At 45.7% G+C, this 24,142-nt stretch overlaps 1 protein-coding gene across 3 annotated transcripts in view; it reads right to left on the bottom strand.

The window, feature by feature from the left end:
* The window catches only part of TMEM260 (transmembrane protein 260), a 39,189-nt gene extending 22,419 nt beyond the window's left edge, over positions 1-16,770 (bottom strand). For 2 of the 3 annotated variants that reach the window (XM_071557269.1, XM_071557271.1), the window contains exons 1-3: positions 16,610-16,770; positions 10,886-10,917; positions 9,970-10,121 (exon numbers count right to left, since the gene is read on the bottom strand). In XM_071557269.1, coding sequence (XP_071413370.1) covers positions 9,970-10,121; positions 10,886-10,917; positions 16,610-16,745 — 320 coding nt within the window. In that variant the 5' untranslated portion in view covers positions 16,746-16,770. The remainder of the gene's footprint in view (positions 1-9,969; positions 10,122-10,885; positions 10,918-16,609) is intronic. The other variant, XM_071557270.1, reaches the window with a different exon arrangement.
* Positions 16,771-24,142: the final 7,372 nt, after the last annotated feature.

Below are 24,142 nucleotides of genomic sequence, written 5' to 3'. Positions count from 1 at the left end.
GGGGTAACATGGTTATACAGCTCATTTTGCTGGACCTCCAGGCACCACTGCCCCTGCCAGCTGGCAGCCTCTTGGACCTCTCCAGCACAGAGTGACACTGTGCTGTGTCTCTCCTTCCACAGTGCCAAGATGACCTCAAATGCAAACACTGCCCAAGGAGGTGACAAAAAACTCTCAGGCATGGACAACATAGGTCAGCCTTTAGATCAAAGAACTCTGGGTGAGAAGGACACTGAAGGGTGTATAGCAAGAGGAGGTAGAGTGAGATGAAAAAACTGTCTGGAAAAGGCACAAAAATCAGAGTTAAACAGAGATGGGAAGAACTGAAAGAGCAAAGGGATGGGGCAGAGCTCTGAAACTGAGGTCAAGAAGCTTAAAGCCAAGAATTCTTTTCCCCATCCCTGGCAGTGTTCCAGAACAGGTTGGGTGGGGCTTGGAGTAAGCTGGTCTAAAGGAAGGTGTCCCTGCCCATGGCAGCAGGGTTGGAACAACATGGTCTTTAAGGTCCCTTCCAACCCAAACCATCCCATGATCCTGTGAGTCTATAAAACAAGATGAAAAGATTTGCAAAGGAGGTCAGTGAAATCTACAACTGAAGATGCTGATGATGTTGCAGAGAGAAGGAGAACATTAGGGAGCCACAAGATAATTGCTGCTTTAATTACAGGCACAAACAGCCTTTCTGTGGTTAAGGCAGAGTATATTGTAGAAGATTAACACAAGAGGCAAAGAGACTTCCCAGAACTGCAGCAAGAGCTCAACAACCAACTACCAACGTTGAGACAGAGAGGGAACAAGACCAAGATGCCATTTGTTGTGTAGAAGGTAGAAAGGGGTTTTCTTGTGGTACAAAGTCACATCCCTCACAAAAATCAACCACCAAGACTCACAATGACAATGCAAATATTTCCTGCAGTTAAGCCTTGCTGAACAAGAAGGAATCACAGAGCCTTCAGGCTCTACCACCCAGCCTGGAGACCCACACTCTTCCACCTACACTGGCTGGAGGCTTCAGGGTGCACCATGGTCAGAAGTAGGAAATACTCTGAGACCTTTCCTGAAAACAACTTTTAGCTGCTCTCTCTCCTTTTGACAGCACATCAGGGCTCCAAAGTAGAAAGCAACAGATACTTATCTTCACTCAGCTTCTACTCATGCTTCCATCTCCAAACACATTTTTCAAATAGAGTTGAGATGTTACAAAATACATGACCTGTGTCAGCCAGATCCTCAACTGGTCTCACCTAAAAGTAACATCTAGAAGGGCTTTATCCCACTGATTCCTGGGAGTAGGGAGAGTAGCTACCTGTTCCCCCAAAATCAGCATGTTTTCCCCAGTCTTTGGGAATGGTATGAGAAAGAAGAGATGACCAGAACAAGAGGATGAAGGGGTTGCCAACAAAGCCATGGCAAGGGAAATAACCATCCAGGGTTCACTTGCCAGCATAAGACTACCTGGCAGCAACTCCCTCAAAAAGAGAGACATCACAAAGAGAAAACCATGGGCAAAACCCCACTGCAAGGCTCAGTCCAGCAGGAGGGGGGATCCCAGGCCTGGGGAAAGGACTATCCCTTGGGTCACCTCGAAGAAAACATTCCAACATTGTTGTTGGAACAGCCCCAACATGCACAAGTCAGCTCATGAAAGAAGGAAAGATCTGAAGCCAAGGTAACAGTGGGAAAGTGTTCAAAACTTCTCCGAGGAGTCCTGCAGTTCCCACTGGATCAAAGCACCTTCCAGGCTTATTTATCACAAGGAAAAGCCAAGGGAACAGTTGTATTTTGATTTTGCAAACTAACTAGTTTGGGGCAAGACCTGCTCAAAGCACATGGAGCTCTTCATCAAGACAGAACAAGTGGGAAGAACATCCCTTCTTATCAGTCAACCAACTTCTGAATGTGGGCAGAAATTCCCATCAGCTGAAAATGCACTCAGAAGGGACAGAAACAGCCAGCAAAGGGGAGGTCTCACAGTCCTTTGTGAGAAATATTTCCCCATGGCATCCCTAAACCTAAAAGAAAAAGAGTAAAAACAAAAATTAATTATTTTGCTTTCCTTCTCAGGCACACAAGTAGAAGAATGTCTGGCTGGGACTCAGCTCCAAGGATGGAGGATGCAGAAATTTGCTTTAATCAGGGCTATTTTAGCTGCAGGTTTTTATTAAGAGTTTGCAGAAACTTCTGGGGAAAATGAAATTAGATATTTTAATCTGTTTTTTTGCCATTACAGTTTTTAGCTTCTCATTTGTTGGCAATCACTAAAACATGTCAGTTTGTGATTTAAAATTTAGCCTTTCCTCTAAGTTTGGTAAAACTTGCTATTAGTCAAGAGCACAAGATACATCTACATGGATTTAACAAAAACACCAGCAGCGTTTTTGCTTTTTATTTAGAAAATAATAGCAGACATTTTATAATTTGCAAAAACGCATTAAATGAGTGGTACAAGGCTACACATGGATGGGAATTGGAATTTAATTAAAATGTTTTCCTCAAATGCAATCTTCAGTGCACTGGATTCATTAAGAAAAGTAAGATAATTGGAATGGTTTATATTTGAAGCTGATGTATTTAACACTGCAAACACCTATCTGTACCTAGTGAAATAAGCTGATTATTTCTGCCTTCTGTTCCCTCCAAAACTTTACAGGCAGCAGATCTCAGTCTTCCATCTTCTTTTTTTTTTTTTTTAGGCAGTGGAATAAGAAAAAACTCTCCTGATTTTTCGAATCTCCACTAATTAACTAATTAATGTTGGGGTTTTTTAATTTCAGTTTTTCTCTGCATCTGCAGATGATGACCCTGATGTCAGTGGCTCCCTGTACATCACCAGCAACTTCTGCCTCTGCAGTGCTGTGACTTCACTTTGCCATAGCAAAGATACATCCCCTGAATGTACTTTTATTTCAAGGTATAACATTAGTGAAATATAACATTAGTGAAATAAAGATTTAACATTTTGAATCTGAGGTTTCACTTGTTAATAAATTAATTAAAACCCCATTTTTTTTTGATGGAGGCTAAAAAGAATGAGACATAGAAGACTCAAAACCAGATAAATTTTAAATGTACATGTGCATCAGTGCTGAAAAAGAATTACTGAACAATAAAACACAAATAAAAATCCAAACATGAGTTTAGGACTTTAGTAATAATAATTATCCCAAGAAAACCCCAATCCCTCTGGGTTTTCCTGCCTCTTAGTCACAAACACTCAATGACAAAAGGCGGTTTCTCTTGCTCTCAGGCTGAAGAGCCAGTGCAGGTACTACAGGGAATAGCAAACCAGATTTTATTCTTCCTCAAGGACCTGGAGCTGAATAGCCACTTAAGCCCTGCCTGCAGCCTCCGCTCCCAGCGCTGGAGGAGGAGGAAGGAGAGCAGGGCTTGGCTTGTTGAGTCTTCATGGTGATGAGGAGAGAAGAGAAATCAAGCAAAGAGGCAGGAAAACCATAAAAAAAACCCAAACAGGCAGTTTGGTTATAACTGATTGATGTCCTTCTTGTCAAATGGGACTTCAGCACCACACAACTTCAGCATTGCCACTGACCTGTGATTTCTGGGGTGAGGTGAGCAGGCAGCACCCTCACCTCCCACCACGTGCACGGAGTGCCACTTCCCCCACACCCAGCCAGGGACTGCCACCACTTCTTGACTCCTCTTGCTTTTAGTTATTTCATCAAAACAGCACAAGTTGAAGAGGGGGTGGCCCAGGGTGGTTAAGGAGTGCTGAGCTAGTGAGGATTTTAGCAAAGGGGAGCTGGTCCTTGCACCCTCTTGTGTATGTCCTCCTAGAGTGGAGGTGTCCCGTAAGGACACCCCCTGTGCAGGATAATATTGAGTCTCTGCCCATCCCCTTGGTAAATGTGGGACTGTGAATGTCACCAGCACATGCAAGAGGCATCCTGCACTCCATCCCCTGAGTTCTAGGGCCATGCCACCTTGGATTCTCTTGCTGAGAGGACCATGGGAGGTGCTGTGGGATGGCAGTGATGACCTCAGTGGGTCCACAGTGGATCTGGACACCAGGGATTGGAAGATCCCCCTGCGAGGACTCATCAGCGGAGCGAGGAATGGGACATCCCAACCTCACAGCTTGCTCATTCCCAGATGCCACCACAATGCTGCAGCAGAGCCTGCCTCCAGCAGCCCCTTCCCAAGAAAGTTTGGTAATTAAATTCAGTGCCTCCATGCCAAGCTATTCCAGAGCAGTTCAACGAGTGGAACAGCTCATGGCAGACCGATAAAATGCACACACGGCTGCGCTGCTTTCATAAACATCCCCCTGTACTCGCACTGGAGTTGTAAAAACTGTGCTTCCAGCCATTACAAATGAGAACTTCTCTCCTGGTGTCTTTGCAAGCGGAAAGGGTATATTAGTTCAACCCATTATTTGACTCACAATCCTTAGAAAATAGGTACACCTTTATCCTGGGCGCCTGTAATAACCAGTGCCTGCTTCCAGCAGCCAAAAAACCCCAACCCGCAGTAGGAACCGACTCGAGCTATTTAAATGTTTTATAAGTTTTTTTTTCCCCTTTTTTTTGGTAATTGCAGAAACTTTTCCTAATCTGACATTTTGTTAAAACCCCTTATTAGAAATTATGCAGCTGCAGAAAAAAAAAATAAAAAAGAGAGAGAGAGAAGGGGAGAGAGAGAGAAAAAAACATAGAATAAAATATAAAATAAAATAAAAATGAGCTGGCTTCACAATTACCAAGTCAGCCCATGCAGCCCTTCGCTATTGTACGAGTGGCATAAACCCCCCGGCGGCCTATCAGCTCCCTGGCAGGCAGGGGGCTGCGCTATTCAAAGCGAGAGATACAAGCTGCAGGGCAAAAACCTGGCAGCTCCCATCTGACCCCCCAATCCCCGGCTGGTGACAGCTCCAAGCTCCATGGCAAATTAGCCCTTCTCACATTACAATTGCAGGAGACAGATTCCATTAGCGGTATCTGAAATTGAGTGGAGAGCTGCTCCGTTATCAGACTTGACTCATAAGCGCCGCTATTAATCAGAGCTATGATAGCATTTATATATTTCAAGCTATCTGCCGCCGCTGTGATATTCTGCTACAAAGGGTTGATGGGACTTAGGGAAGGGAACAATGGAGCTTTCTGGGAAAAGCAGAGTAAATCAAGAAAGTCTGTGACTTCCGCACATTCTGAAGGGATTGCGGTTTACATAAATTTTCTCCCAATTGGAGATTGAGCTCTTCCTCATCTTACACATGGGATTTAGTTGTCACTCAATGGTAACAGCTGTGAAAAGGTGAAGCGGCCCACCGCTCAGAATATTGCCTCTGCTTTTAAAGCAATTAACCCATGAACAGGAGGATACCTGGTGATATCAAAGGGATTAAGCCAGGCAGTGCATTATTAACATTTCCTTGAACTAATTCTAACTCTGACTAGCTGTCAGAAAAGACTCTTCAGTCTTTAAAAAAAAAAAAAGAGAGTTTTTTTGCCCTGCTTTCCCCCCCTCCCCACTCTCCCCTTCAGAGTTACTGCAGCCTCATGTGCCTATTTTAGAGGCAAATGCAAATGAACAGATTTGGTAATGTCTTCAAACAGACTGAACTCAGTGCTGGTTTACTGTGGGGACAAGTGTGAAAAAAATAAAAGTATACATAAGATCAATTAGCCAGAGACCATGGTAGATATTTTACAAGCAAATTAGTACATGAGTGCCTTCTTTTCTTCTCTACCTTCTAAAACTTTGTAACTGCTTGTTACTAAGCACAGCTGCTTTCCAAACGCCTAAAATCCACCTGCTGTGCTACAGCAGCGATAATCTGTGATAATCTGTAATCTGGAAAAATCCAAATATGTCCTGCAAAGAGATTCCTCCTTCCTCAAAGCCCAATTTTTTAATTTCCCACTCTGGTTGAGCGGGCACTGGCTCCTCTCTCATCCCTCCACCTTCCCCAAATCATGTCCACAAAAAAAGGGGACAAACTGTTCAGGGTTGACTCCTGCTCTGGCAATCCCATGTGTCCCATGGACATGGAGTATTTCCTCACTCAGAAGAGGCAGAAAATAACTTTTTCCAGCACCAGTTAGTTTTAAGGGAGCATCAGCCATGAGGTCCCCCTGGGATGGCCACGAAGGTCACCCATCCTCCTGCTCCTTCTTGGGAACCTTCCTACAAGAGCTCCAGGACACACATCCTGGGAGCCAGAAAGCTCAATGCCATAAGGACAGTCAAGTGCCATTTCCAAAGCACTGAGATAATTTCAAAATAATCAGATGATTTTGATGATTTCATTATGCAACACACCTCCTTTTTGTTGGCAGTGGGAGAAGAGTTGGCTCTGGGTTTTAGATACATGCACAGTGTGTTGCTTGGAAGGTTTATGGGGCAGGGAAAAAATATATATACATATATATATATGTATATGTATATGTATATGTGTATAGTGTGTGTGTGTATATATATATATATATAAATAAATATATATGTGTATATGTATATGTGTATAGTGTAAATATATATATAAAAAATAAATATATATCTATGCATAAAGTATTAGTCCAAAAGTTAATACAACACCCAGCACAGCAAAATGAAGAAATGTGAACTGCTTAATTTAATGCAACATTTTCCCCCTTTTCCAAACACCGTGTCCAACTCAGCCTGAATAAATCTGGCAAAAACTTACTAGAAGTACTTGGGCAATGACATCATCTACTCTGCTACTGCCCCTGCAATAAAACAGCTTTGTGTAGTTAAATACCTCAAAACAGCCAAATTATGAAAGGTATACACTGAAAAAAAAAGCCCTTAAAACTGGGGAAAGCATCCTATTCCTCTTTGCAACAGAGAATGCAAAGAGTGCATCCCCTATGCAGAAAATGACACTTTGGCAATCATATTATAAGAAGATAATTGGTTTACTTTGGAAACTTGCTATGCTTTGCCTCCCACAGTAAAACAAATAAATAGTTGTTTAAAGGAACAATCCTGTAGCCGCACTCGCTGCGTCCTAAAAACACAAAGCAGCTCCCCCCTCCTTCAAAGCTAAGATGAATTATTTGCCTCAGTTACAAGCAGTCTGAGAAAACTCTTTGTAAATGCCATTTTACGACAATTACAAGCAATTTATTAAGACTGCAGAGGGGGGAAAAAAATCCATATTTGAGAACTAACTCGAAGGAGCGAACGGGTCGCTCGGCAATGGGCTGGATTACTGACAAAGGGGCTTTTGCATCTGTGTGGTTTGACATAATTTGGCTTTAAAAAGAACAATCCAGGCTTAAAAAAAATATAATTAGATGAGTAATATAGGATAGTATAATAAAATTAATAAACAAACATGTGGGGCATCCCACAAGCTATCACCTGGCAAAGGAGGAATATGTTTAAGGAATAAATTCGATCCTAATCCCGCACGTGCCGTAACATCCCAAACACCACCCAGCCACGGAGGGAACCACGACTCTTCCCTTAAGCAGCACAATTGTCCTGACCTGCCAAGGAATAAACTCAGGGAATGACTCAAACAAAAAGAATCGATGGGGAAATAAAGAAAAAAAAAAAAAGGGAGAGATTTACTGTCCGGGGATGGTGGGAGGCACGGAAAAACCCGGCGAGGGTAAACAGCAACGCTGCCTGGCTGGTGGGGAGAAAAGCAAAGGTTTTTAGAGGTTAAGTTCAGGTCAGACGACAAATGAAATTGTAACAACCCAACTGACATTGTGTAATGTCTTCTTCACTCGATCAATAGGGCAGCGTCGGCCCCATTTCCATAGAGATGGCTTCCTCCCCGCTGAAGGGTGGCTATTGTTGGAGCTGGGAGATTTGCCACTTGAACCGTGTTGCTCCCGAGGGATGTTGTACTTCATCAATTATTTGTGTTCCTAACATCTACATATTTTCATATTAACGTCCACGTTTCAGGTGGCATGAGGAGCAGGTGCTGATTCTTCCACGGGTACCTCGCAGGGGTCACCCCATCAGCTAATTTTATTTAGAGGCAAAAATGATTTGATAAAAATTATTTGACAAACCTATTTGTGGGGATGAACAAGCCCAGTTAAAAACACATCACATCACCTTCAAATTGTTATGCAGACAGTGCCAGTAAACACTTTCTAAATTCTTTTTTTCAAAGTAGATAAAAAGCAACAAACACAATTTTTTTTTAGCCAAATGAATGTAAAAAATAAATCAGCTTTAAGGTGCTTGAAAGGAAAAATGTAACAGCGTAATTTGGAAATAAATTTGATCTTACAATTATTTTCAAAAAAAATCAATTGTTGCCAGGCTGAATAACTGATCCTGTCAGTATCTATACAATAATTTCTGTAAGTCCTAATAGTTTTTATCATCTCTCTGTTCCAGGTTTCCCGTTCTGTTATGCAAATTTTAAATTTGACAGAAGCATCATCTTCCAAATCCAATTAAACAACAACAACAAAAAAATTAAACCTTCAGAAGTGTAAAAGTAATTCCCAGAACAATTCCAAAATTTTGCCTGTCATTTGTCTCCTGTATCCTCATTTCTGTAAAGTGATGATCGCATCATTTCATGGGCACAAACTGTGCGGGAAAGGAACTGTCACAGTGCAGCTCCAACTAAAAAGTGGGGCAGAGCTTTCCAGTAGCTGCAATAATGGGAATAACCATCATTAAAAAAGAAATCAGAACCAAATATTAAAAACCTTTAGCAACTCCTTGCAGGAGTTTTTAACACAATCGAGTTGTGCTCTGTCGCTGCACCGGGCACTGTGCATGGGAGGGCAGTGCCGCTTCCAGCTCCCCAAATACCCGGTAAAATTCAGGATATTAAATTAAATAACCCCGACTTAATGACATGTACTACCCACCAGTAAAAGTGATCACTCTAAATGCCTTTGGAAATATTTAGGAATTACTTGAGCAACTCCACCAGGTGTGCTGATGTTTTTGGAGCTGATGCTACGTGGAAGGTGAGGCTCAAAAAGCAACTCCTCTTCAGCAGAGGAAGATGCACCCAGACTTGGACCCCATGGACCAAAACTTAAATGAGCTCAGGGCTCTCAGGCTGTGCAGGATCTGCCCCCTCATTCCCTATTTATTCCTGCTTTTATTTCTAGGTTGCTCTCGCTCTTTGGGAAGCTTTCCCCGAGGAGCAACACAGCTCTGGGAACGGGTGGGAGAAAAGGGCTTTTGTCAAAATAATCAGGGGAAGGAAGCGCCCCATCTCATCCCAAAGCACCCCGATATCATTTGCAGCCTCAAAACGTGCCCTATTTTCCCTGCAAAAGAACATCAGAAATTGTTTATACGGGTTGCGATAATCCTCTCAAATATGGGTCAGGCTGAGGTTAAGAGCAGCCAGAACTTGCACATCAAAGACGAGCAGGGTTAACAAACCACCCCCCCCAGCCCCAACCACGTGCACATCCCGATTGTTCCCTTCTCTCCCAAGGTTAGAGGTCCGGAGAGAAGGGATGTTCTCGGGCATCCCGCAAGCCCGCAGCACCTCTGCCAGGGAAGGGCAGGGATGCTCTCCCTGCTCCTTGGGTACCACCTCGGGTACCACCGGCAGGCAACTGCCCATCCGCCTCCGCCGGGAGCTGCTATTAAACCAAGTTCACGGTTTCTCGATAGGTGAAGCTCATCCTGTTAATTTAAACAGACCATCTGCATCTTTCAAGAACGACAAACTTCATTAGTTCTGGTTAGTTAAACTGAGCGGTATTTGTGATAATGAGCCTGAACAACCTGTCACGTCTGTGGACGGGAAAGGGCGCACTTTTTATTATTGCTATTATTATTATTTAACAGAAAAGAAAGGGAAAAATAAAGGGGGACTTTTGTGCGGGAAAGAAGGTCAAATTCAGATTAAATTGCTGTTAGGTTAATCAGAGGAACTAATTAGGGAGGTGGGGGTGGGAAACACTCATCGAAGGCCAGAGGGGAACAGAGGGAGCCTTCGGAAACATCCCAAGCCGACAAACAACAAAACACCCCCAGTGACTTTACCTGAAAACCGTGTAAAAAAGCAAAGAGGCGGCAGCTGCTCCCAAGAAGCCGCAGAGGAGATTGACTCGGCAGGCGGGGGAGCCCCCGGGCAGGAGCCCCATCGCCAGCTTGGCCAGCAGAGTGAACAGGGGGTAGCCGGGAGGGTGGGCGACCTACAGACAGACCGACAGCGGGTTGGGAAGGGCTGGAATTCTACAGGATCAAAGCAGAGCGGCACCACCGGGATCCAGGGGGTCTCCGAGCGGCACCTCTCCCCCAACCCACCCCTTGGTACCAGTTTGAACTCCGCAAATATTTCTTTTTTCCCGAGTGGATTTGGCTCCACGTCTCGCCCATAATAATGAGGCGGCGAGAAAAAGGAGGTGCCACGTTTCATTAGCGTGGCTTAAAGGGCTCCTTGTTTGGGTTCACAGTATATTAGGGTCATTCAAAAGGCTGTTGTTTTTTGGGGGGGATTTTTTTGTTGGTTTTTTTTGTTTGTTTCTTTTTTTTTTTTTAAAAAGCAGCTTCTCAACTATTTTATTGGCTAGCAAGTTGAAAGACCACACTGCTATCGGATTACCACCGTGCTGACAGTCCTAAGGTCTTGCCTAAAGGGATCATGCACCATAATAAAGTTTATTAAATAATAAAACTTATTAAAATTGTTAACCCGATTTATTTTATTCTCCCCAGCTTATACAAAATTTGGGTTGATAATAAGCCAGCTACTGTATATACAGTAAAGCCTTTGCTTTATAATTTAGTTTAATTGGATTTAAAACTTGAAGTAAATTGTCGCGTGCTGTACTTATAAGTTAGTAAAAACTGTGGTTTGAAAATAAATTAATCTACTTTACTCCATGCTTAATTAAACTTCCTTAATTCCTAAAACTGTTAATGAGAGCATTGATTAAACAATAAAACTAATACTTACTCCAAGCTCATATGCGGCTGTGATCAGCTCCCCTGTGAAAAAATAATGTAAAACCAATAATTACTATTAGGAAATGACACTCCTCCAAAGTTTTCAAAATCCAAATGCTTGCATTGGGGTTTTGCATTAATTTGACTGGATAAAACTGTAAATCTGTGGAGATTTAACAGCATGAAATTTTCTAAGAATATTTTCTCCCTCTGATGTCATTGCACAAAATATCTTTTGTATGTTTTCGTGAGACTTGTATGAACAGATAAGTGAAAATATAGGTAGGCTCGGGTAAAGAATGGCCTGAGATCCTCAAAATGCAGACATTTCTCTGTGTATTTTTAATTTAAAACCAACTGACTCAATAACTTTCAAGCACCACAGTTTACAACGCTTAAGCTGCATTGTCTCCTCAACAACCCAGTTGTTCCTAATTAAAAAAAAAAATCATAAAAACAGAGCTTTATAGTTTTAAAGAGGGAAAATATAATCACTGATCGTGCAAGTCTGCACCCACATGTTTGGGAATGCTGCTCTCCCTTGATGCTAAAGCAATTCTGCTTTGCAAGAAACTCTTTTATCTGTCAGTGGATGCTGCATCCCATTAGAAACACCATTTAGATTTTCATTTCATTTGTATTTTACACCGGGACAAATAATTGCCACAAAAAGACCCACTTTAGCATAATAGTTAATAACACCTGGCATTTTTAGAGCACTTGATACTGAATATTTTGCACTGAACTCTCCCAAATGATATCTATTAAATACTTTCAATAAGCACAACACATTCAGAGATGAACCGAGGAAGGACAAAATTAAAAATTACAGCTGGTTTTCCTTCTTTCCCTCAAATTTCATAATCCAATTTTGCAGAACCTGGTTCTACTGGTCCTGCTAAGTTTGTAAGTGCCAATGTTGTGGCAGCTTTGACCCATTGTTAGATGGTGAAGACACAAATGAAGGGCATTGTTGGCTTTAAGTGCTAAACCAATAATATTTAATATTTTTCCACAACCACGTCCTTACCACGCAATGCAAAGGAGGAGATTTGTACAAATGGCACTTTGAAATGCTGACATACATTAAATGGTGTATTTAAAAAAAAAGGAAGATGCACATCAACTCATCACTGCTGTTGGCAGGGATGCTGCTCCCAAGCCAGGCATGGCTTCACCTTCAGCAAAGTCTTCAGCAATATGTGCATCTAAAATGCCTAAAGATTAAGATTAAGTCCATGCATGTCACTGTGATATTGGTTCATATCACAGGCAGGAATAACCCCAAAGCAACACAGCCACAAACCAACCAGAAAGCTGAAAAAATAATATAAATAAAATACCAGTGGATGCCACTGCCAAGCTTTGAAAGCCAAAAGCACGACTTTGCCTTGTCAGAATTAAGGAAATAAAAGTAAGAAGACCTGCAAAAATAAGCTCCTGGGCTGCAGGACTGTTGAATTCCATTGGGAAAACCAGAAAAAAACCACACTGCTTTGGATAAGGTTAATTCTCCATCTCCCACCCACATACCTGAGCATCACTCACAGCCTCCATGGGCTAGAGAAGTGGTAAGTTCTAATATTAAATAAAACAAACAAAGACTGCAGCACCCACAAATTTGATTTCAGTGTGTTTCTCTTGAGAGAGAATGACCTGAGGCATCTTTAGATGCTGGCTCAAATTGAGGAGTTTATTCCCTTCAACTCCAAAGGGCCAGGAGTTGGACTCCATGATCCTTGTGGGTCCCTTCCAACTCAGGATACTCTGTAATTCCTGATATAAATATGTTTCTGACTGTCCAGCTTGATTACCTATAAAGATATTCAGGCAACAGGCCTAATGCCACCTGAAAACTGATTTATCCCCAGCAAGGTTGAAACACCACAAGGAATGTTTGGGGTGTTTTTTTCTTTTTAACTTTATTTGATCCCTTTTTAAGCTGTTTTAACATCTGTGGATGTTTCTGAATTAGAATTCATTCTTTCATTTCTTTATTATAACACTAAGCAACACGAGAAAGCTGCCAGTAGAAATACCGACTGCCTTTTGACACTTCTGGATTACTGCAAACTTCAGGAACAATTAAAAATATACAGATAGCTTAAAAAATAAAAGAAAATACTAGGCTCCCTGCCTGAAAGCAGACACAGCAAATCCTTAAGCAGCTCTTTACTCACACACTGAAGTAGCTTCAGTGCTTTTGGTGGCACAAGTTTGGGCTCTGTGCTCAGTTAATCACCTCGAGCAGGGCCATGCACAGACCTTCCACAGGACTCCAGCTGAAGCATCCCATGGGCTGCTCAAGCCATGAGAAACAGGGGAATAACCCCCAAAAAAGCCCTGGGTGGCTGCTGGAACAGGCACAAGGAGCAGCAGGGCCAAGCCCAACTCTGTTCAGCCCCAGTAAACACACATAAGCCAGGCAGCAGATTAGGAGAAAATGCAAAAAATAAATACAAATAAGGTCAGGCAAGGACCGAGGAACCATCCTAAGAGAATTCTTCTGATATAATTCCCTCTAATGTGGGTTCTGGAATCCTGTTAAAACATGCAGTCCCTCCCAGGCCACTCATGGGGCATCTCTCTGTGACACACACTTGGTGTCCTCCATATCTCTGACCAAAGCTGTTGGCAGAGGAGTGATACAGGTATATATGTGCATTTCTACACACACAGCTGCTGTGCTATGAAGAACCAGGATGCCTTTGGATACTACTGAAAGATACACCCCCCTTCTGTCTCCAAAATGGGGTAAAATAACTACAATAACCCAGGCAAAGCAAGGTGAACCCATGTGCTCTTTGGTTGCTTGCTGTATTTACTGAGATAATTCATACCAAGCAAAGAACAAATCCCAGCATTGATCCATCACCTCACTGGGAGAACCTGCATCCCTCTTTGTAAAGGGTTATTTGCATCCCAGAGGGAAGACCCAAGCTCAAATACAATTGAAAACCAGGTTCCAAGGCTTTGCTCAGCACAGGACAGCTCGGAGCACAGGCACCCTGCACATCCACAGACATCTATTTTCCATCAGGAAGAGATTTAACAGACAAAATGGTAATAACTGTAAACATATCAATCATCACATATAAACTGATACATCCAGAAAGAGCAAAACCAGTCCTTTTAGCAACATGGGAGCAGAAGCAAAAGCTCTCAGGGTACACACTGGCCAGCCTTGCCAGTATCTCTCTCTCTCTCCACACATATTGAGGCTGTAAAATCTATGCATCCATTAAAAGCCCATTTATTTATAAGGAATTTCATGCACAGCTTGGATTTGAAACCAGTGATGGCCAGAAGGCACAGAGTCAAACAGATCCACTCAATGCTCTTCTGGGATATGAAAGAAAGAATCCTGGACACTTGTTCCATAAAAAAAAATTATCAACATGCTCCCTAGAAAACCCAAGCCCTCCTTATCCCCAAAGCCCAGCTGTCCAACATTTCAAAGGAAGGTATTTTTTAAGCAAGACCAGATTAAACCAGTAAAACCATAGAAGGACCAAACAGGAGAATTTTGTCCCACCTGGTGGGATCGGCAGCACCAAACACCAAACATTACACAGGCTGTCACCGTTGGGAAGCTGCACTTCCAGACAGGCAGATCCAGAGGTTTCACCACTGCACTGGCTGTGGCTGCACGGGACAGAGAAAGGGACAGCCCAGGAAGTGACAGTACATCTGGCAGGATGGCACATGTGCCTCCTGATGTCACCAGCCATCCACAGGGGCCCTGCTGGAATCCTCTGCTGAAAGGTTCAAAAACAGGCAAACTGTTTGGAAAGAGCCAGGTGGGCACGGGGTGGCCCCAGGGCAGCAGCCCCAGAGGGACCTGCAGCATTGACCCCACAGGGGGGACCCCAGGCAATGCCTGGTGCACACCCCAACACAAGAGTGTCCCAGTGCTGTGGGGCAAAGGCCCCCATGGGGAGGCTCAAATGCTCCAACCCCAAGGGGATGAGCAGCCCAAAGAGTGCCTGCACTGCACCAGTGACTGTGGGAGGGGGAAAACTTATGGGATGAGCAACCCTATGGAGTGAGGAACCCCATGGGGGGACAGTGACACAGCAGCTGCTATGGGGGAGCAACCCTGTGGGATGACAGCAACACTATGGAGTGAGTAATCCTATAGAATGACACCAATCCTGTGAGGGTGACAGCAATGCACCAGCCCCTGTGGGGTGACAGCAGCCCTAGTGAGGTGACAGGAACCCTATGGCTGTGACAACAGTGCACCTGTCACTATAGGGGAAAACCCTATGGAGTGACAGTAACCCTATGGAGGTGACAGCAATGCACCAGTCCCTATAGGATCAGCATCCTTATAGGATGACAGCAACCCTATGGAGATGACAGCAATGCACCAGTCACTATGAGGGAAAAACCCTACAGAGTGACAGCAACCCTGTGGAGGTGACAGCAGTGCAATAGTCCCTATAGGATGAGCATCCCTATAGGATGAGAGCAACCCTACAGAGGTGACAGCAATGCACCAGCCCCTCTGGAGTGAGCAGCCCTATGGGGTGACAACTCCATGGGGTGACAGAAACATACCAGGCCCTTTAGGATGAGCATCCCTATAGGATGACAGCAAACCCATGGGGTAACAGCAGTGCACCAGTCCCTATAGGACGAGCATCCCTATAGGATAACAGCAACCTTATGGGGTGACAGCAATGCTATGGAAGTGACAGCAACCCTAGGGAGGTGCCAGCAATGCACCAGCCCCTCTGAAGTTATCAACCCTATGGGGTGACAGCAACCCTATGGAATGACAGCCCCTATGGGGCGACACTGATGCAACAGTCCCTATGGGATAACAGCAACATAATGACATGACAGTGATTCTCTACCTCCTAGAGAATGAGCATCCCTATGGGATGACAGTAACCCTGCGGGGTGAGAGCAATGCACCAGCCCCTCTGGAGTGAGCAATCTATGGGGTGAGAGCAAACCTAGGGGATGACACCAGTGCACAAGTACCTGTGGGGTGACAAAAACCCTACAGGGTGACAGCAGTTGCACCAACCACTCTGGAGCGAGTGACAAGGGTGCTCCAGCCTCTATAGGATAAGCATCCCTATGGTATGACAACTACCCCATGGAGTGACAGCAACAACATGGAGATGACAACGTTGCACCAGCCCCAGTGGGGCGACAGCATCCCTCTGAGGTGACAACTAAGCACCAGTCTCTGTGGGGTGTTAGAAATCCTGTGGGGTGACAATGATGCCTCGCTCCTACAGAATGACCATCCCTGTGGGATGACAACAACCCCATGGGAGGACATCGATGCACCAGCCCCTCCAGGACGAGCATCCCTGTGGGGTGACAACGATGCACCAGACCCTATAGCACGAGCATCCCTATGGGATGACAGCATCCCTATGAGGTGACAACGATGAACCAGCCACAGTGGGGTGACAACATTCCTACGGGGTGACAACGATGCACCAGCCCCTATAGGACGAGCATCCCTATGGGGTGACAGCATCCCTACAGGGTGACAAGGATGTACCAGCCCCTACAGGACGAGCATCCCTATAGGGTGACACCGATGCTCCAGCCCCTAATGGCTCAAGCCCCCACACCGCTCCGCGAAGGTTGACCGCGATGCACCAGCCCCTACGTGGTGAGGATCCCCACGGTGCCACCTCCCCGGCGGGGTGACCCCACGGGCTGTCCCGCCGCCCTTCCCCGCCCGCGGGCGGGCTGGGTACGTTACCCGCATCCCCGCCGGGCAGGGCGGGCGGCAGCGTGGCCGTGTAGAGAGCGGCCACGGCAGCGCCCAGCGCCCCGGCGGCTCCTCCCGCCCCGGTGCGGGTCCCGATCCCGGTGCCGGCCCCGGTCCCCGTTCCCATGTGCGCCGCCACCTTCCGGGTTCGGCCGCGCGGGGCGGGCGGGCCGTACCACTCCACAGCCTCGCGGAGGGGGAGACCCCCGTGCCACTCGTTTTCCCGCTCCCTCCCGGCCCTCTCCCGGGAGCTCCCGTTATCCATAACATTCGGATAGATATAGGAAGAGTCGAAGACCTGCTGAAGCCGTTCAGAATGGCCTTCCGTCTCATTGCTATACCCCCTGCGTAGAGGAGTTGGTACAGGCGGAGGATGAGTGCGGCCAGGGGGCTGGGCGGGACCATCGCACGCATGGGGGGGAGTGGGGAGCGGGGCCAAACCACTGCGGAGACACGCGGGGTCACATCACTGGACCGTCCCATCAGCGAAAATGTATTTTAAGGATCAGTTCCTTCCCAATGACATCAAACCCTCCCGTGCTGCTGCAGCGATGCTGGGGGCGACACCCTGTTTGTGGGCACCGGCTGCAGCCCCCGCACCGCAGCCCAGATGTGCCAGTGCACCGATAATAAAGATTTTAACCCCTAAGTGGCTTTGCGCGAGTCGCTGGCGAAGGAAAAGATTGGAGGTGTCAGTGTATGGAATATTAAAAGCAGCGATTCCCGCTGCGGGAGTAGTTAAGGAAGGCAAATAGAATCCCGAGACCTGTGGATAGAGGACTAAAACACATCCGTGGAAATCATTATGGGATTGTGCTAAAAGAGAGCACCGAGGCCATACCTGGAGAATTGAGGCAGATTAAAGAGAGGCTTCTGAATACAAATGAAAAAGGTATAGAAGAGGGTAACGAGGATAATAAACAGCCTCGTGGATTAGATCTAAGTGGAGACGTTGGAAAATTAGGTTTGCATTTATTAAGGAAAAAAGAGCAGGATTAAGGGCTGGCACGAAGGAGGGAATGCACATGGCGTGTTCTGGGGAAGCTGCTGCCAAAAGGACCTTCTGAAACAGCAGCACAAAACCCCTGAAAAGGCACAATCTGAAGCCAAGAAAGACACTGAGGGAATTCTGGGGTCCTCAGCACAGGCAGGACATTGACTTGTTGGGGTGAGTCCAGAAGAGAACACCAAGATGCTCAGAGGGATGGAGCACCTCCCCGAGGAGGAAAGGATGGGAGAGTTGGGGTTGCTCAGCCTGGAAAGAAAAAGACTTTTGGGTGACCTAATTGTGGCCTTCCAGTGCCTAGAGGGAACCTATGAGAGACTTGAGGGTAGACTGTTCATAAGGGTCTGGAGGGACAGGACAAGGGGGAATGGCTTCCCATTGGATGGGATATTGGGAAGGAATTCTTGTCTCCAAAGTGGGAAGATGCTGGCACGGGTTGCCCAGAGAAGCTGTGGCTGCCCCATCCCTGGAAGTGTCCAAGACCGGGATGGACAGGGCTTGGAGCAACCTGGGCTGGGGGAAGGTGTCCCTGCCCATGACAGGGGGATGGAATGGTCTTATAGCCCCTTCCAACCCAAACCATCCTCTGATTCTATGGTTTTAGGGAAGGTCTTTTCACACACTCCAGCCAGTCTGCACAGAGACAGCAGAAGAAGCTGAAGTTTGACCCTCTCAGAAGTTCAGGGAGTTGCTGGAAGGAACTGGGTATAACCACAGGTTGCAAACAGCTGAGCCCATGTGGCTGCCTGCCCTCCTTCCCTCCTTCCCTCCTTCCCTCCAGAAGGCTCCGTGGTGGCCGAACGAGCTTCAATGTGCTCAACTTGTCGGCAGGTTCCTGCCAGTTATTGGCTGAGGTTCATCAGGGAGAAGAAAAAGACACGTTGCAATCCTCCACTGCCAGCCATTGTCACTATGGAAATGAGCAGGGTCATTGTTCCCGCGCCCGTCGGGGCTCCGAAAATGTAATTTTAGCAGCAAAGTGCGCAGCCTGTGTGTGAAAGCAGACTGGTGGTGAGGCTCTTTATCCAGAGTGGGGCTTTTTTCTTTGCAGTATTTTTCTTTCTTTGTATTTCCCTTTGGAAAAGGCATCCAAAGACAAATGTTAACCGGGGCTGATTACAATTATATTGATGGGGGAGGCAGCAATTTACAGGCGAATATCGAAATGTGGAAGAATGGCTGGTAATAATATGGTGAGGACAAACTGTTCTTTAATTGTCCTGCAAGTTGTTTTATGTCTCTGCCATGCAGAAACTGGAACTTTTAGGGTGCCAGTGCCAAAGCACTTTGCTGGAGTGTGGTAGGGCAGGCTCACAGCAGCCTTTATCTTACTGAATAACCACCAGCGTTTCAAAGGCTGGGATTACAGACACACTTCGTGTTGAAAAGGGAATTTACATTTTTGTTCTGTAAGCAGTAATCTATTAATTCGTGAGATTTGACTCCCCTTTCTTCACCAGCCATGACCCAAGGGTCCAACTAAGACAGGAAGGACATGCAACCCCTTTTTTTTTGTTTTGTTAGAGACAGGTAAGATTTTTTTGGCTCATTTTCATCCACTCTCTGGAAGCTGGGAATTGTCCAAACCCAAGTTAGATTCACCTCACTCCAGAGTGACCCTCTAAGTTGTCTCAAAGCTATGAGTATGGGCTCAACAGCAATAACAAAAAAAAAGTATTGCTTAAAAAACACCCACTGGGGCAAGTGGAAAGCATTTGAAAAATGGTCTTGTGCTACACATAGTGATTTATTTAAAAAAAAAATCCTTGGAACTTGTAGCACGAGAGCATACTCTAGTGGCAACTGAGCAAAGAAAGTGCTTGTGGTTTGTGCAGTGTCTGGATGATGAGACACCTCCCACCTTTCCTCAGGAGGCTTTTTCTCTCCTATCTCCTCCAGCTCCACGCTCTATGCTCAGCCTGACAGGAAATACCCAAGGCAGGCAGAGAAAATAAACAGGAACTGCTAAAGTAATTTTAAAAACACAGCTTGGGAACATATCTCCCCAAAATGACTGTGTACTTAGAGAGTTGTCTTTTTACCAAGCTCTGTTGCAGATTTTCTCCTGAGAGACACAGTTTAGAGGAGGCAGGAGATAGGCAAAGGGAGAATAATACTTAAAGCAAATTCTACTCACCCATGGCAGTGTCATTACAAACTTGAATGAGCACAGTTATTGCAAATAAATAAAAACAATAGACCAGAACCAGTTTTACATAAGAAAATACTGAAATACTGTTCAATTAGTCCTAAGCTTTAGTTAAACCTTTTCTTTTGCCCATCAGGTGATAAGGTTAATACAAAAAGCACTCAGCTGCTGTACTTGTGGAACAACAGTCAGCACCCATTTAATGAACTTACACGTACACACGTTTAGCAAAGCTTCAATATTGTCAGTGCTGGGCTGGCAGGGAATTTTAATGGCAAAGTAGCCAGCCTGGTCTTCATCCTAAACAACATCCCTGGGTAAGGAAAGCAGGTCCTCGTGGGGACCACTAACAATAAAAATAAGCACTGCTTCTGAATTTCAACAAGGAGTTTGGCAGTATTTCCACTCGTGATGTATGGCCACCTGCAAAGCACCAAAAGGAAGGTTACATTGCTTTGATTTGTTCCTAAGTGGCTTGAATAAGCTGCTTTTTATGACTTCTTGGGGGTTTTGTTGAGGGAAAGCAAGACCAGGCTGCTATCCCACTTTTACAGCAAGGTGACTGCAAAGGACATGGTGCAGAGGGAGCTTCCAAGTGGAATAAAAGCACAGCATCCCACTGTCCTGGGCATGGGGGTCTCCCTGCCCCATCCTGCAAGAGCACATGGCTATTAGATTGCACCTAACCAGGCTGGGAGTGTGGCCCAGGATGGGTCCCCAAGGACATGCTTGGATGTGGCTGGTCACCCAGAGCATGTGGGCACCTCTGTGCCTGGATCTGCTGCCAAGGTGGCTCCTGGTGTGCTCCCTGGATAGCTGAGGGACATGGATTCATGGAACTGGTGCATCCACTGGGATACCCCCAGTGCCTTGTGAGCCCCTCAGAATTCAAAAGGAAGATAAAGATCTCCCAGATGGGAAAGGGAGCCACAGATGGTTGTGGACAAAGGGCTGGGAGAATGTGGGGGTTCAGTTCCATGGGAAACCAGACTTGGTCCCACTGCTGTCAGGACACCTTGTTCATTGTTCCAAACCCAGTTTCATTTTATTCTTCCAACAGGAAAATAGACTGAACTCATTTCCCCACACAGATCTTGTTTCCCATGATTTTGCACCTTTGTCAGGCAGACCTTATTGTTGGTAGAAAACTTCCAGTCCCTGCCTCCACTGGTCTCAGTGGCCTCCCAGCTGATTTTCTGACACACCGAGCAGTCACAGATCCCATTTGCCTCAACTGGTTTTCCCAGAACTCTGACAATCATCTCTACATTTTCACACCTGATTTCCTTAAACTAATATTGATTATTTACCCACATGCCTTATTGGCAGACTCAGCTCTGTTGTCTGGTTTGCACAGTGACTCCACCATCATCTCAAAGACCATCTTCTCCTGAGTGCAGCTGCTGAACCACATGAGGGCCCTGTTCTCTTCACCCCCAAACTGCTCCATTACTCTGTGATTGGGTTTTGCAAAAAAGGGACACTTTTTACTAATTTACACATATAAATGCTTTTCATCTCTCTTTTAAATATAGGTGTAGGACATCAATTGCCATCTCACACCTTGGTGGCCAAATTCACAGCCTGGCCCAAGAAATGCCCACACACAACATGGGGCTGAAGAGCTGAAACAGCAGTTCAGGAGTCTCCAATTTCAAACCACCATTTCTTCATCTGTGTTCACAGGTCCAGTAAAACTCATCAAATAACTCATTGAGGTAAGAATTTTTTCTCATTCCATCAGTCCTCTCTGTTTCATTCCCATTTATTGAGCTGTGATCAGACTGGATCAGCCGAGGGTTGTGCTCAGGGAATCTGCACAAAGGATGTCAAGCAGGACAAGAACTGCACCCTCCAAAACTGCTCTCTTTACCTGCCTTAACCTGTGTTTTCCTACCTAGCCCTGCCATACCTTCATTGTGTTCTTCCATTGAACACATTCCTGGTGCTGCTATTGGTGGTTAAATTACCACAGGTTGTCTTTTATTCTGGTTAGAAAACACTGGAGCTCCAGAGTCAGTTAAAAAAATCTGTGTTCTCCCATAAGGTCTTTGTTGGATCTGCTGCAGCTTCCAAATCGGGGGTCACAAGGCTGCTAAACCTTCAAGAGAAGAGACTCACAAGACATTTGCCCCATCCCTGGAATTGTCCAAGGCCAGGTTGGACAGGGCTTTGACCAACTTGGTGGAAGATGTCCCTGTCCATGGCAGGGGAGCTGGAATAAAATGATCTTGAATATCCCTTCCAACCCAAACTATTCTATGATTCTAAGACTCCCATTTTCCCCTTATCCAAACAGCCTTTCTGATGTGAGATCTGGTAGAGGATTCTCCATAGCTTCAGAAAACAAGCCTTTAACAAAGCTCCCCCATGTTTCATTCAGCATTCTGGTGGCTGAGATGAGCATGTCCGAGCTCAGCTGCACTCTCAGAGCTCATGTGGACTTTGGTCTTCCAAGAAAATTTCCAGAACATGCCCCATCCACTTGTTTCAAGGTCTGTACAGGTCCTTCAGTTGTTCTCCTCAGAGGTCAGGAAGCACAAAACCAGAACCAAGATACTTTGGCTCAATCTCCATTTCCTGTAGAAGGCTGGGCTAGGAAACAGATTAAATAGAGAGCAGACAGGCAGAAAGGGACCTGGGGGGACTGAGGGACAGGAAGCTCAACAGGAGCCAACAGTGTGCCCAGGTGGCCAAGAAGGCCAATGGGATCCTGGCCTGGATCAAAAATAGCGTGGCCAGCAGGCCCAGGGCAGTGACCCTTCCCCTGGACTCTGCCTTGGGGAGGCCACACCTTGAGTGTTGTGTTCAGTTCTGGGCCCCTCAGTTGAGGAAAGAGATTGAGGGGCTGGAGCGGGGCCAGAGAAGAGCAACGAGGCTGGAGAAGTGACTGGAGCACAAGTGCTGTGGGGAGAGGCTGAGGGAGCTGGGGGTGTTTAGCCTGGAGAAGAGGAGGCTCAGAGGTGACCTCAGCACTGTCTGGAACTCCCTGAAGGGAAGTTCTGGCCAGGTGGGGGTTGGTCTCTTCTCCCAGGCACTCAGCAATAGGACAAGGGGGCACGATGGGCTCAAGCTCTGCCAGGGCAAATTGAAGTTGGAGATGAGAAACAAATTCTTTGCAGAGAGAGTGCTCAGGCATTGGAATGGGCTACCCAGAGAGGGGGTGGATTCCCAATCCCTGGAGGTTTTTAACCTGAGCTTGGCCATGGCACTGAGTGCCATGATCTGGTAAAGGGACTGGAGTTGGACCAAGGGTTGGACTTGATGATCTCGGAGGTCTTTTCCAACCCAATCCGCTGTATGATTCTATGATTCTATAGTAAATCCAGATTAAAATCTGGCCTATTCCCAGATCTGCCTTGCCCATTCACATCAGCCATGTGGCCAGAGCACTGCATGAGCAGCCCATGTCCAAGCCAGCTGCCTTGTGGAAGATGTAGGAAGGACCCCAAATTCATCATCATGGAATGGTTTGGTTTGGAAGGGACCTTAAAGACAACTCATTCCACCCTGCTGCCCTGGGCAGGGACACTTCCATTAGACCAGGCTGCTCCAAGACCCAACCCCTTAAGACAGAAAACTTCCAATCTGACACTACCTAATCATGGACTTGAGGCAGAGCAAACTTCCCCTGAGCATCTTTTTAACTCCAGATGTTGACAATCACATGAAAGCAATATTTGACATAAAGCAAGAGGCCAAGGGCTTTGCAGTGTAATGATGTTATTTAGAATTATTGTTTCAGGGGTGGATAAAAAGAAACAATATATATATATAAGGCAGTTCTTGAGACCTTCAGAACCTTCATGTTGAATCAGCTGAAGGAGAGCAGCTGCTACAGCCTCCTGCTTGAAGCAGGACAGCACCTCATGTTGCCACTGCTTATAATTTAGAAGCCTCAGACTTCTCCTCCTCTTCTTTCTCTTGCCTGGTATTTTCAGGCTCCTCACAAGTCAGAATGAGAAAAATACATCTAATTTTTCAAAAGCCAGAACTGCTGGTGCAGAAAATAGCCAAGTGCAAGGGACTGAGCTCTGCTTCTGCCTTCATTGGGATAAATCCAGTGTCCCTTGCTGCCTCCAGCTGATTTACTCCCCATTTGGTGTAACTGAAAGCAGAATTTGCCTCTTGCTGTTTTTCCGTGGCATTAAGGCCTTTAAAGAAAATCCTACAAAAAGATTTAGGCGCAAACAAAATCTCCTGCTTTCCACAAATCTGCCTGAACTTACACAGCAAAGGGAAACACAGAGGAACTGAAGGCTCTTGCAGGGGGTGGGGGACTCTCTAGCAGGGTCAGCTGTGCATATATTTACACATGATATTAGCAGGAAAAAGGACAAAATGGGTGCACGGCGACCCAAGGTGGTCC

This window comes from Pithys albifrons, chromosome 6 (genome assembly GCF_047495875.1).
Source record: "Pithys albifrons albifrons isolate INPA30051 chromosome 6, PitAlb_v1, whole genome shotgun sequence".
NCBI lineage: Eukaryota > Metazoa > Chordata > Aves > Passeriformes > Thamnophilidae > Pithys > Pithys albifrons.
The sequence above is the reverse complement of the archived record's forward strand: the minus strand, read 5'-3'. Positions and strand labels throughout refer to the sequence as shown.